The sequence below is a fragment of the Gymnoscopelus braueri genome, assembly GCF_963280865.1.
Source record: "Gymnoscopelus braueri genome assembly, contig: SCAFFOLD_256, whole genome shotgun sequence".
Classification (NCBI taxonomy): Eukaryota; Metazoa; Chordata; class Actinopteri; order Myctophiformes; family Myctophidae; genus Gymnoscopelus; species Gymnoscopelus braueri.
In genome coordinates this window covers 55,057-69,199 of record NW_027660912.1, presented here as the reverse complement: position 1 = coordinate 69,199, position 14,143 = coordinate 55,057, and the positions used below count along the sequence as shown (strand labels likewise).

At 42.8% G+C, this 14,143-nt stretch overlaps 1 protein-coding gene across 1 annotated transcript in view; it reads left to right on the top strand.

Moving 5' to 3' along the window:
- Positions 1-13,365: 13,365 nt before the first annotated feature.
- Positions 13,366-14,143, top strand: part of LOC308081064 (NLR family CARD domain-containing protein 3-like) — a gene marked incomplete at its 3' end in the record, with an annotated part of 53,021 nt that continues 52,243 nt past the window's right edge. The window contains exon 1 of the mRNA XM_080457466.1: positions 13,366-13,492. Within this exon, the coding sequence (XP_080313592.1) occupies positions 13,372-13,492 (121 nt within the window). The remainder of the gene's footprint in view (positions 13,493-14,143) is intronic.

Genomic DNA, 14,143 nt, shown 5'->3' with positions numbered 1-14,143 from the left:
CTAGGAGAGAAGTTGGACCGTCCCGTCCCCCCCCTTTACATAGAGGACACCCTGCTCTATAAGACACTTTCTTCTAGGTTCATCCTCAGGGGTCGAACCCCCCCGTCCCAACAGAGCGGACGGCCGGACGGACCTCCACCCCGTTTTAATAAAAAAAAGCCTAATTTATGCTTGGAGGTTTCCGACAGCATCGCGGACCCAAAAAATGTAAAATATTTAAAAAATGGCCGATCCACAAAGCTCACATCCACGACACGTTTGTGAGCTTATTATCGGACGGCCTCTTTTTATTTTTTTTATTTTTTTGCGACGCCATATTGTAGGAGGAAGTGTGGGCGGGGCTTAACGCAGCATGACGTGGCATGGTTTCCTCTTCCTGTCTGTTTCTTCTATGTTAGTCTTTAAAAAAAACAAGAATTTAAAAAACGCTTTTTTTTTTGCTTGAATATGCTGATCGGTTTGGAGAGGAGAAAACTAAACACTATGAACTGACTTTAAATGGAAAGAAAAAACAAACAAACGAAACACTGGAATAATTATGGTTTATTGTTATTGTGTATCATGCCTATTGTTTTTGTATTATTGTTATTTTTAATGTCATTATGATTTAACTGTTTGTGTTTATTTCATTGTTTTATTGTTTTCTGTGTGTGTGTAATAGGGAGAGCAGCCAGGAGTGTGCACACTCAACTTCTGTTCCACTGCGGTTAGCGCACACACACGCGCACACACACACACACGCACGCACACACGCACACACACACACACACACACACACACACAAAGGCACACGCCTGTACATTTGGGATATAAATACATGAACGTGTCCACAAAGCGTTCCATGTTATTTCTTATGGTAAAAACAGATTATGACGTTTTCACTCTGAGTGCTTTAGTAAGAAAGAAGATGCTCCGCACGTGATACCCTCGAAGCCCCTCCCCCCCCCGCTCATAAAAGACACTTTCTGTGACCCCCCCCCCCCCCCCAATAGTCCTCCACATTTCAGCTTGTCTTTGTGGGTTGACAGTTGAGGTGCATTTGATTTTTTTCTCTCTTGAATTAATTTGTTGGTCATGTTGTGATTACATCTGGCCACCACCAGGGGGTGTTGAGGAGTTGCCAAAGGGGAAATGGGGGGCGGGGGGGGGGGGGGGGGGTTGGTCCTTTTAGAAGCTCCTAACAGTTTGTTTTAGCTGCAGTTAACATCTCACAAACCAGTGGAATCATCTCACGTCTTGTTTTGCTGTGTCTCTGATAATTAAATCAAGCGCACCTTTTTCTCAATGTGGGACATTTTCTCAATTTCTGGGGACTGGCCAGGGGTCCAAAATGGATCCTTACGGGTCTGTAACTCCTGAGAGTGAACCAAATGGAACCACAAGGGTCCATTTGTTTCCATTTGTACACTCTCAAGGATGAATAAAACTAATTAAGTAAAACATGAACAGATACAGGTACAGTGCAGAAGAGAATAAAAATAACTCCATCAAAGCCAGCGGCAAACAGAACAGATCTTTAGTTGTGTTCTAGGACCGGGCGACATTAGATATAATATGGATACCGTGTTAAGAGACCAGATGGATTCTAAAAACCACTTAAACCCCACATACGTTGTTGGGCGGAGTGCCTCAGGGCTCCATACTAGTGTTTTTCACGTTTTAGCCTGCTATTCCTCGTACCACGGCCGACAAAATTTGCTTCTGACCGACGTGTTGTAAATCAATGACGTTGAGACGCCCACAGTGGCTCCTCCCCTCGCAGTTAGCTGACCTATCGGCTTCAAGAACTATTCTCGTAATACTTTGATGTCACTTCCTCTACTCTTCAGCGTCTGTTTTCATGCGATGAATTTGTATTCATTTAATTCATTAAGACCTGAGGCCGATTCTACAAAATGTCTCAATCCTAACAGTTTTTAGAAAAAAACCTATGTTGCTATAATCAGTGGTTCTCAAACTTTTTCATGTCAAGGATCCTCAAAATGATCTGTATTTGGCCGCAGTCCACCATCTCAAAATATTTTTTTCCAGGGACCCCCCAGAAGCTAAGATTTGAGTTAAAAATGTTTGCTTTAAAAATATATATATTCAAAGATTTGCACAAATTTTCACAATTTTTCTAAAATAGCAGATCTACAAGCTTATAGTGTGGCACCGAGTACCGCTCTACAAGCTTGTAGATCTGCTATTTTTGAATAGCCAAAGAAATCTAAAATGACGCCGTTTTATGTCATGCGTATACATCCGCACTGATCGTGAATACTAACGCAGCGATAAAGCTTCCAAACGAGGTCCATGTTTTGTAACTGCAAATAAAAAAAGAAAAATGACCTTCTAATCTACACTTTGGTTTCTCTTTCCTCAACTCGTCTTCAGCCATTCTTCAACATTTCAAAGTCCAGTTTGTGTGAATGGCGTGTTGTCATCGTTGTAGGATTAACTTTTTTTTCTTTTAACTTGGCGGCACACAAACAAGCCCTCATCCCTGTCGTTCATACGGTCACACTAACGATGTGGTTTTCTTGTTTTGAACGTAATATTTGCCAAGGAACAAACTCACAACTTATCACCCCCGACCGCTTCTAGGTAGAGATGTCAGAAATGACTTCTTCAGAACTTCACCATCCAACTTTATTCATGCTAGTAGATTTTTCGGGTGGGGGGTTGTCCGTGGCAGAAAATGTTTTCAGTTGGGGGTCCATGGACAAAATACACATTCATTTGAGGGGGTCTTTGATATGAGAAGGCTTTAGAACCACTGTCTGAAAACGGTTGACATAGTTTGGTTGTTTGTTGTTGAATGTCTTTGCACAACATCCTGTTTGACTGGCTAACATACTTCCTGTTTAACTGGCTAACATGCATCCTGTTTCCTGTTTAACTGGCTAACATGCATCCTGTTTCCTGCTTGACTGGCTAACATACGACATCATACTCATAGATGCGTCATCGCCACATCTATACCACTTGTGCATGATTGGCCAATACGCTTGTGCAAGGACGCTCTGTGATTGGCCAGTCGCCACTTTGAGTGGCAGTTGAGTGGCAAACGATCTCACCAAAACATGATTTACTATTCTGTCCCTATCGGTACATAACTCCAACGGCGCCTCTGTCACGGTCCAAAACTATACGGTCTGAAGAAATAACCCGCTTTGGCCACAGAAGGGGGCGTGGTTATAGCACAACTGGTATAGACTTTGTATTGTCGCCTCATAGATATATAAACCTAGACACCTCATTGGCCTCTGCAGTTTATTGGAGCGACCTGTATCTCGGGCGCCATTTTGGTTCCTGACTACTGGCCAATCACAGTGCGTCTTTTCCTGGGACTTGTCAGAATCTAGTTGTATAAAAAGAAAGTATCCTGTTGTATATATTTTATACAACTAGATTCTGCCAGGTCTCAGGAAAAGACGCGCTGTGATTGGCCAGTAGTCAGGAAGCTTGCCTTCTCCAAAATGGCACCCGAGATACAGACCCTCAGAGCCAGAGGAGGAGTCTACCTTTATATGTCTGTGTGTCATACTGTCTGAAGAACACACACACGTCTGTGTTACTATACTTGTGAGGACTTCAATATTTTGAGGACGGTGGCACTCTTAACCCTGACTCTGAAGGCAGAATCAGAATCAGAATCAGTTTTATTGTCACATCACAGGTTTACAAGGTAAAAAAGTGGGTGAAATTCTTTTTTGTACATCGTTCCCGAAAACAGCCGATCTACAAGCTCACAACGCGTTATGCTTCGACGCGTTGTGAGCTTGTAGATCTGCTGTTTTCAGCGCTCGACAACTATGTTTCTCAATTTCTACTGTACTTGTCGGCCCTCACAAGTATATATACACACACACACACACACACACACACACACACACACACACACACACACACACACAGGTTGTACCACTTTGAATGGTCCTCGTTGCCCTAATAGTTGTAGACCAGAGACATTATATATAACGATGAACGTACGTATCTTGAACGTACGTATCTGTTCATTCATGGTTTATTTTATTATTAAACTTAAACGTTAGGCTTTATTTATATGACCATTCTGTTGGGGGGGGGGGCTACCGGGGGGGCAGGGAGGGGCTTGATGTGCACGTGACGTGCATGTGACTTTAGCACTACAGTCATCTCAGTCAGTGGAGGGGGGGGGGGGGGGTATTAATATTAAGTGCAAAATGGCCGCCTGGTGAATAACGATCCATTCTTTGTCCCATCCTTCCTTCTTTTTTGGTGGACACTTTTGTACATGAACAGTAGGGGGCGTAAGTGAGAATGTTTAGATGTGTCTGTGAGGTCACACACACACACACACGTTTGTATTACTACTGCATACTTGTGAGGACATCAACATAAATACATAAATAAAAAGTAGATCTACAAGCCCGCAACACACTGCTGCTGCGCTGCGTTGTGAGCCTGTAGATCGGTTATTTTCTGGCGAGCCATCAGCAAAGTTGGTTGGTTGGTTGGTGATCACCAAGTAGAAATCAGGCTTATATAACTATTCCTTTTTTAACCTTAAAATAACCGTTTCCCATTGTTTCATTTCTCATATTCTACTATACAAATATGGCCCCACACACACACACACACACACACACACACACATAAATGATGAATTAAATAACACACGTAAGGCCAGAGAATTACAGTTAATAGTTAACATTCAGTAACACAAACACACAACTCTACATTTTTGGGAGATTTTTTTCTTTTTTTGGGGGGGGCAGGATGGGGGTGGGGCAGGACAGCAGATGTTTAAAAAGTGTATAAAGTAGAGAAAACCATGTGACTTAAAAAAAAAAAAAGGTCAAACGTAAAATGGAAACTCATAAGCTGTACATTTGTAATAAAATAATACAAAACATTATTTGTTCTTGTCATCGTTCTTTTCTTGTCATCTTGTCAAAAATAAATGACGCGTATCCTGTTAGCTATCAAACAAGGATCCATCAATTTTTTACCATAATTACGCTATTTTAAATTGTTTGAAATAACATATTTACTTCCGTGATTTATTTTAACCCATTCAAACTGGGAACACATCTCTGTCATTTCTTGATTTCTTTGGGCTATTAAAAAATAGCAGATCTACAAGCTCATACAAGCTTGTACATATCTTGGAAAAATCGTGGGTCTTTGAAAATATACATATATTTTAAAGCGAACATTTGTAACTCAAATCTTTGCTCTCAATGCGTCACTAGTGACTTGTAGATCGGCTATTTCCGGTTATCATTTTAAGATTAGAGCATTTGAAGTGGTCAAACTAGCAGGATCGACAGATCTTACTAAAACATACTTTTTCATATTGTGTTCATTGTTTATAGGAATCCTTTCCTAATGCTTCATAAATCACACATTAGGACTAACTTGATCGTACAAACATTTTCAGTCTTGAGATTTTATTGTTGCTTTAATCCATGTGTCTCCTGATACTGATAGATTGTATTGTTGCTTTAATCCATGTGTCTCCTGATACTGCAGCCTTGTTGAGAGACCAGTTGAAGAAACATAATGATCACTTGAACCACTTCTGGGTTTTTATATTATAAAAACCCAGAAGTGGTTCAAGTGATTATTTCTACACAGATACACCTTCTACACAGATACACACGCTCACAACGCAGCGCAGCAGTGTGTTGCGGGCTTGTACTTTGTATTTATTTATTTATGTTGATGTCCTCACAAGTATGCAGTAGTAATACAAACGTGTGTGTGTGTGTGTGTGTGTGTGTGTGTGTGTGTGTGTGTGTGTGTGTGTGTGTGTGTGTGTGTGTAAGGATAATTCCTTTAACAGGTCTGTTTATGAAAGTCCTTGCGGTCTTGTTTCCAATGAGGGCCTGTGAGAAATTAGGGGTTAAGAGTCTTGCTCAGGGACACATTTCATTTCATCGACACATTTGCTGGTCTGGCCTGGAATCGTAGCTGGGGTAACCAGGGCCTCTGGCTCCTTAGGCGGGCTCACTAACCACTGTGTGTGTGTGTGTGTGTGTGTGTGTGTGTGTGTGTGTGTGTGTGTGTGTGTGTGTGTGTGTGTGTGTGTGTGTGTGTGTGTGTGTGTGTGTGTGTGTGTGTGTGTGTGTGTGTGTGTGTGTGTGTGTGTGTGTGTGTGTGTGTGTGTGTGTGTGTGTGTGTGTGTGTGTGTGTGTGTGTGTGTGTGTGTGTGTGTGTGTGTGTGTGTGTGTGTGTGTGTGTGTGTGTGTGTGTGTGTGTGCGTGCGTGCGTGCGTGCGTGCGTGCGTGCGTGCGTGCGTGCGTGCGTGCGCGCGCGCGCGCGCGTGCGTGCGAGCGAATCCATTAGAAGAACAGTTTGTTCTCTTGTGGAATCAGACAGACATGTTTACATTCTGTGTTCAGTCTCTACATCATTACAGATCATTATGGTAAGTTTAGTTTATACTAACTGTGTTACATTACATTACATTACGTTAGATTACATTACATTAGATACTAGATTACTTTGTGTCAGGACTGGAGTGTCATTAATGTTGGATTAATGACTGAATGAGTTAAATTAACTAACTATAAGAGGTGTTATGTCTGTGATTATGTACATTTACATGTCAAGTAAAGTATCATTAGATAATATTCTGTGTGATTATTTGAGTATGTTTTTAATGTTCTCTTCAGCTGAGTGGCTGAAGTTTGCACACAGCTGTGGGTCATTGAGGTCATTAATAGTCCATTCTGGTACCCCCCCAGTTCAAATGATTATTGTGGGGGGGTCCCCAGTTCAAATGATTATTGTGGGGGGGGGGGTCCCCAGTTCAAATGATTATTGTGGGGGGTCCCCAGTTCAAATGATTATTGTGGGGAGTCCCCAGTTCAAATGATTATTGTGGGGGGTCCCCAGTTCAAATGATTATTGTGGGGGGGGTCCCCAGTTCAAATGATTATTGTGGGGGGTCCCCAGTTCAAATGATTATTGTGGGGGGTCCCCAGTTCAAATGATTATTGTGTGGGGGGTCCCCAGTTCAAATGATTATTGTGGGGGGTCCCCAGTTCAAATGATTATTGTGGGGGGTCCCCAGAAGCAAAGATTTGTGTTAAAAATGATCACTGATGTTCAAGAGTTTTGAAAGAATAGCAGATCTACAAGCTCACGTTGTCAACGTGTCAGGGTCATGATTTGATGCGTTGTGGGCTTGTAGATCTGTTTATGTGTATGTTTACCAGCTTGCAAGCTGGTCTAAGATTGTCGACATGTTTTCGATCATTGGCTCGTCCTCCCAAGCTATGGCACAACCAGCGTTTTCCCAGTGACTTGCAGACGAGATAGCCCCGCCCACACCAGGCGAGCTAGCCCCGCCCACACCAGGCGAGCGCAGTCAGCGGCGCACAGAAGTCAAGGCACAGACAGCTGTGTTGTTGACAGACAACGGATGCACGCAAGGGCGCCGTTACTGTGGGTGCCTCGGGGCTAAAGCAACCAGGCGAAATAACGAGCACCCAGTGTGTAATGTATGTCTTTTGATGTAAAAGAACTCAACACAGGAAGACCAGGTTTATATATCAATGAGTCAATCATTTACTGTCTCTTAGGTAGCATAGTAATAGCCTAGCATACAGACACCGGTATATCATGTGACCTCGTCACTTCCGGTTCCTCCACAGTACGGGTGCCCACATAGCTCAATACACAACATCCCTCTTCTTAAGATTTTTTTTTTCACAGTTGACCAAACATATCTTCTTCTTTTTTTTTTTTTTTTTTGTAAATCAAACATCACAGAACATAGCAGCAATATCTGGAAAAATAAATCACTTGGCACTATATGCAACATTTCTTCCAAATAAACAAAGGTGCTTACTGCATCAAAACAAAAAGAAATCAACTTTTCGTAACCATAAGTAGTTAAATATCAAACAGTTATAGTGCAACATCATTTAAAGTCCACGTTTTGTGTTCCTACTCCTTAAACCTTGCTGGAGTTTTGATCAGTCTTCCTGATCTAGTGCGATAGGGTTGTGTGAGAGAGTCAGTGGTGTCACTGTGTCCCTGAGGAGTGCGTGCTGAGGTCTGTGCATGTGAATTGTCCTGATCAGTAAACCCCGGGTTGTCACAGTTCATATCCACGTCTTGCTCAGCAGCAGAGGATGGAAACTCTCTCTCAGCCGTCTCCCTGAGATGTCTCCTGTTCCTTCTAAACATCCTGCCTTCAGGCGTACGCACCACATAGGAACGTTGTTGTTCGTGCTCCCGCAGAACTACAGCTGGCTGCCAAGTGTCACCAGACTGCATCCTTACATTTTCTCCAGCACGCAGCCCAGGTAGGTGTTTAGCATGGCGATCATAGTAACTTTTTTGTTTAGCTTGCTGTTCCTTTAACTTGTTGTGAACACTAAGTGCCACTTCAGAGGTGAGTAGCGAGGTGGACACTGGCAGTTTTGTCTTCAACCGACGCCCCATCAGCATCTGGGCAGGTGACAGGCCCACACCTTCCAGTGGTGTATTTCTGTACTCCAGAAGCGCTATGTAAGGGTCACCTGACTTTTTGAGCAACCTTTTAACTGTCTGCACAGCTCTTTCAGCCTGTCCATTTGACTGAGCATAGTGTGGACTCGAGGTGACATGACTGAACTCCCAGCTCTCTGCAAAGCTCCTGAATTCTGCACTGGCATACTGAGGACCGTTGTCGCTGACCAGAATATCCGGAATTCCGTGCCTGGCAAATGTGGACTTCATGGCAGTTATAACACCCTTACTGGTGGTGTCGGTCAGTCTCATTATCTCTGGGTATTTGGAGAAGTAGTCAACACATAGCAGATATTCAGAACCACTGCTGTGAAACATGTCGGTGCCAACCTTCTCCCATGGTCTATTTGGTAGGGGATGTGAGATCAGTGGCTCTTTTTGATTGCTATTCCTGTGCTCATTGCAGACAGCACACTGCGCTACAACCTGTTCAATTTGGGCGGACATGCCTGGCCAATAAAGAACATCTCTGGCCCTTTCTTTACATTTGACCATGCCTAAGTGTGACTCGTGTATCTTGTCAAGCATCTGTGGTCTCAGTTGCTGTGGTACAATGAGTTTCTCTGACTTGAATAGCAGCCCTGAGGCAAAACTGATCTCCTCTCTGAATGTCCAAAACGGTTGCACACTGTCTGATACAGCAGACCTGTCTTTTGGCCATCCGCGCATTGTCATGTTCTTTAGCTCCTGCAGTACTGGGTCTTGTGCAGTAGCATTCCTGAACATCTCCTGCTTTTCCTCTGATATAGGCAACTGTGGTGTGATCCAGTTCACCTGCAGTTCCTCTTCCAGCAGATCCTCCTTTTGCTCACGTAGATAAGCACGGCTCAAAGCATCTGCAATGTGAAGCTCCTTTCCTGGCTTGTATGTCACTGCAATGTTGTACTTTTGTAAGCGCAGCAGCATTCTCTGCAGTCTCATGGGAGCCTGATGCAGTGGCTTCTTGAAAATGCTTTCTAGTGGCTTGTGGTCACTTTCGACCTGGACCTCTCTGCCATATACATATTGATGGAATTTCTCACATCCGTACACTATGGCCAGCAGCTCTTTTTCGATCTGAGCGTACCTGCGTTGACAATCTGTGAGCGCCCTTGAGCCGTATGCCACAGGTCGTTCATCCTGCAGTATCACAGCCCCGATGCCCTCCGAGCTGGCATCCACAGACAGCGTCACAGCCTTGTTGACATCATAATATTTCAGAGTGGGAGCTCCGGTGATCAGCTGCTTCAGTTTGTCATAGCTCTGCTGTTGAGGCTCCTCCCAGTGCCATTCTGTTTCTCCCTGCAGCAGCTGCCTTAGAGGTGCAGAGATTTCAGACAGATTAGGAATGAATTTGGCTAGATATTGTATCATTCCCATGAATCTCATCAAGGCTGGCTTGTCAGCAGGTGGGGGTATTTGGACAATGGCTCTTATCTTCTCTCCATCAGGCTTCAGCCCGTCTGCACTGAGTATATGGCCAATGTACTTGACCTCTGTCATCCTGAACTTGCACTTGCTTTTATTGAACCTCAGGCCATTCTCATCTGCTCTCTGCAGCAGCTTTATCAGTCTCTTGTCATGTTGCTCTAATGTGTCCCCCCAGACCAGCAGATCATCAATGATGTTGACCACACCATCCAATCCCTCGATCATCTGGGCCACAGCTCTCTGGAACACCTCACTCGCTGATGAGATGCCAAAGGGAAGCCTCTTGAAACGGTATCTTCCAATGGGTGTGTTAAATGTGCACAGCTTGGAGCTCTCTTCATCCAGTTTTATTTGATAAAATCCTTGGTTTGCATCTAACACAGAGAAATGTTTTGCATTTGGCATGCGTGACACCACTTCCTCCACTGTGAGGAGTGGATAGTGCTCTCTTCTTATTGCTGTGTTCAGATCTTTAGGATCCATACAGATCCTTATCTTCTTGGGCGTGACTACTGTCACCATGCTGTTCACCCACTGTGTTGGCTCAGATTGCCTTGTGATCACATCTGACTGCTCCATTTTGTGAAGCTGTTCAATCACTCTGTCCCTCAGAGCAACTGGGATCCTCCTAGGTGCATGAATCACAGGCCTTATTTCAGGGTCTATCTTTATGCTGTGCTCACCTGGTAAACAGCCAAGTCCAGAGAAGAGATGTTCATAGTCTTTTTGGATTTTTTCTTCTTTTTCCATGCTATACAGTCTTTTTACCATCTTCAGCTTTGTGCTTGATTCTCTTCCCAGGATGGCTGGAGCATCTCTCTCTATTATTTCAAAGTCAATCTTGTGTTTTTGACCCTTGTACTGACATGTGATTGACGTCCTGCCCAAAGGCTCCATCTTGTGGCCTGAATATGCCACTAACTTGCAGCTGGATGTATGTAGCTTTCCACTGACTTCTAACATGTGAAACGTTTTGGCTGACATGACGTTACAGTCAGCTCCAGTGTCAATTCGAAATTTGACCCTCTTCTTGTTTATCAACAGCTCTTCAGACCATCTGTCTTGGTCACTTTTTGCATTTTCAATTGCTTTTATGCTTCTCATCTCAATTGTTCCAATGAACATTTCCTCTTCACTGCTGTCACTGTCCTGAGTCTGTTCCACGACATGCATTTTCCTATTTTTGGGTTGACTGTTTGCACGACACATTTTTGCAAAGTGATTTTTCCTATCACATTTCCTGCACGTCTGTCCATAGGCTGGGCACTTTCTTTGTTCATGCTTATAGCCACATCGGTCACAGTCAACTTTCTTTTCACTGGACATTGGGCTTTCTTTAAAGCTTCCTTCTCCTTTTTTGTATGCCCTTGCTGTGCTAACTTTGTGCACTTCAACTTCATCATGTAACGCTTTCATCTGAGTGAACGTTATTTCACTGGCACGGCACACATCAAGTGCTTTATCCAACGTGAGATCAGCCTCTCTGAGCAATCTGGCTCTCACTTGATCATCACGTATCCCACAGACAATTCTGTCACGTATCAGTGAGTTGCATAGGTTGCCAAATTCACAGTCTCTTGCTTTATATTTCAGGTCTGTGACATAGGCATCTATCGTTTCTGACGGACCTTGTGCCCGGGTGAAAAACATGTGCCTTATGTACGGCAGGTTCTTCCGAGGCTCACAGTATTCTTTGAATTTTTGTTTTAATACTGCAATCTTGTTCCTCTCCGGATCCGTGAAGGCAAACGTGTTACTCACTTTGATTGCTTCTTCTCCCGCAACATGAAGGAATGTCGCGCACTGCACTCTTTCCGACCTTTCTGTTACTCCACTGGCAACACAGAAAAGTTCATAGCGCTGCAGCCACGTCCTCCAATTCTCCGCGAGATTCCCCTCCAGACTCAAATTCGGCGGTGGTTTGAAATGTGCCATTCTCGCCGTCTTTCTCCAGTTTGTCTTCTGACACCATGTAATGTATGTCTTTTGATGTAAAAGAACTCAACACAGGAAGACCAGGTTTATATATCAATGAGTCAATCATTTACTGTCTCTTAGGTAGCATAGTAATAGCCTAGCATACAGACACCGGTATATCATGTGACCTCGTCACTTCCGGTTCCTCCACAGTACGGGTGCCCACATAGCTCAATACACAACACAGTGGGTGAGGGGGGCGAGAAGCCGCACGCTCGTAGGCTACTCGCTGCGCCCAGCCGCACCCTCGTACTCGCAGTGCGCTCCCATTTGTTTATGTTTTGCCGGCTCCAGGCATAGAGGTATAATATAACTAGAGGATTGCCCCGCCCCCAGCTATCATTTCAATGAATGTGCTCAGTGGCGTTTTGAAGCACCCGGAAACCTGCCGGAAGTAGAATTATTGGTTTGATTTTGTACCTCCATAGAGTTATGAGCATGCGCACTAGTGTCCTTTTTGCGTTCTACGGCAGCCCGTGTGTCAAGGATTGAACGCGATATATTTATTAAATACACTCGAGATGCCTATGTATAAGTAAATGCATATGTGTTTATGTATAATATGTTTACATATTTATATGTATATATATAAATATCTCTCAGCATGTTTTGCGCGTGCATGTATTTCTCCCCGCCTGCAGTTCCAGCTTTGGCCACTGGGGTGGCAGCTTCAATGTTTCTCAGCAACTCTGGGGGCTTGGCTCCAGGCTTTGTGAGTCCGTCAGTGAAATGCAGCCGTGTAGAAAATGTGCTCCTCCAAGTGGTTCCGGGTGTCACTCAGTCTTTTACTAGTTGTGTTTTATGTGTTTATTTTAAAGTGTTGCAGAACATTTCTGCACATTTAATAAGCATAAAAATCCACACATACAGTGTTTTATTTGACTAAATGAAGTTGTAGAATCCATTAGAAGAACAGTTTGGTCTGCTGTGGAATCAGTCAACAAGACGAGTCTCCACCTTCATTATAGTGCACTAATGCTAAGTTTAATTTATCCAAAGTGTGTTACAATATATTATATTATATTATATTATATTATATTATACTATACTATATAATATTTATATATATATATATATATATATATATATATATATTTTATATATATATATATATATATATATATATATATATTATTTTTTAAAACATTGCTTTGAAGAACGCACACAACAGTCAGTCACAGCGACTAGACTGGGATCAGTTCAGCTTGCAGGTCACTGATCCGGTCTGGGTCTAAAACCGGATACGGAAGCGGTGCGTGCGTGCAATGTGTATGTACAAATCACCAGATACGGAAGGCGGGCTCTAGACCGGATCTCACTGGTCAGTTTGGAACGAAAACCTCCGCTGTTGTTGGAAAGCCTGGTTTTGTGAGGCTACAGCGACATCTGCTGGCTCAACAGTGTAATAGGTCACAGATGAAATCGAAAGTAAATTGTGTTTTCATGTCAAAACAAAGTTTAATCTGAACTCTTCAGGAGGAACAACGAGACAAGATGGCGGCTCACTCTGTCTCTTATCGTTACTTCCAAGTCACTCTGTGGACTCTGAAGTCATGGATGGTGATTTATCTCTACATGTTATGGACCAGCTGTTGTTACAACACATCTGTGACAGGTTGGTACAAAGTTTACTTTAGATTACACATCTATCTCACTGTCGGGCTAAAACCGACAGAAACGTCCTAAATGTAAACAGAAACGTCAGCAGTGGTGGAAAAAGTACTCAAATTCTTTACTTAAGTAAAAGTACCAATACTGCAATATAAAAATACTCTGTTACAAGTAAAAGTCCAGAATTAAAAATGTACTTGAGTAAAAGTACAAAAGTATTGGCATCAAAATGTACTTAAAGTACCAAAAGTAAAAGTACTAAAATATTTGAAAATAGCAGATCTACAAGCTCACAACGCGTGAGCTTGTAGATCTGCTATTTTCAAATAGCCTAGGTATAAAATAGGGCTGAAGTGGTTAATGTATTTTTTCATAATTTATATCTGAAAAGTAACTAGTAACTAAAGTTTTCAAATAATTGTAGTGGAGTAAAAGTACAATATTTGCCTCTGAGATGTAGTGGAGTAGAAGTAAAAGTATGGGAAATTGGAAATACTCAAGTAAAGTACAAATACCTAAAAATGTTACTTAAGTACAGTACTTAAGTAAATGTACTTGTTACTTTCCACCACTGAACGTCAGAAACGTCTGTCCTAAACTGTTTAGGAAATGGGGGATTATGTGTTCGTCCCAATGGATCAATGTAATATTATTT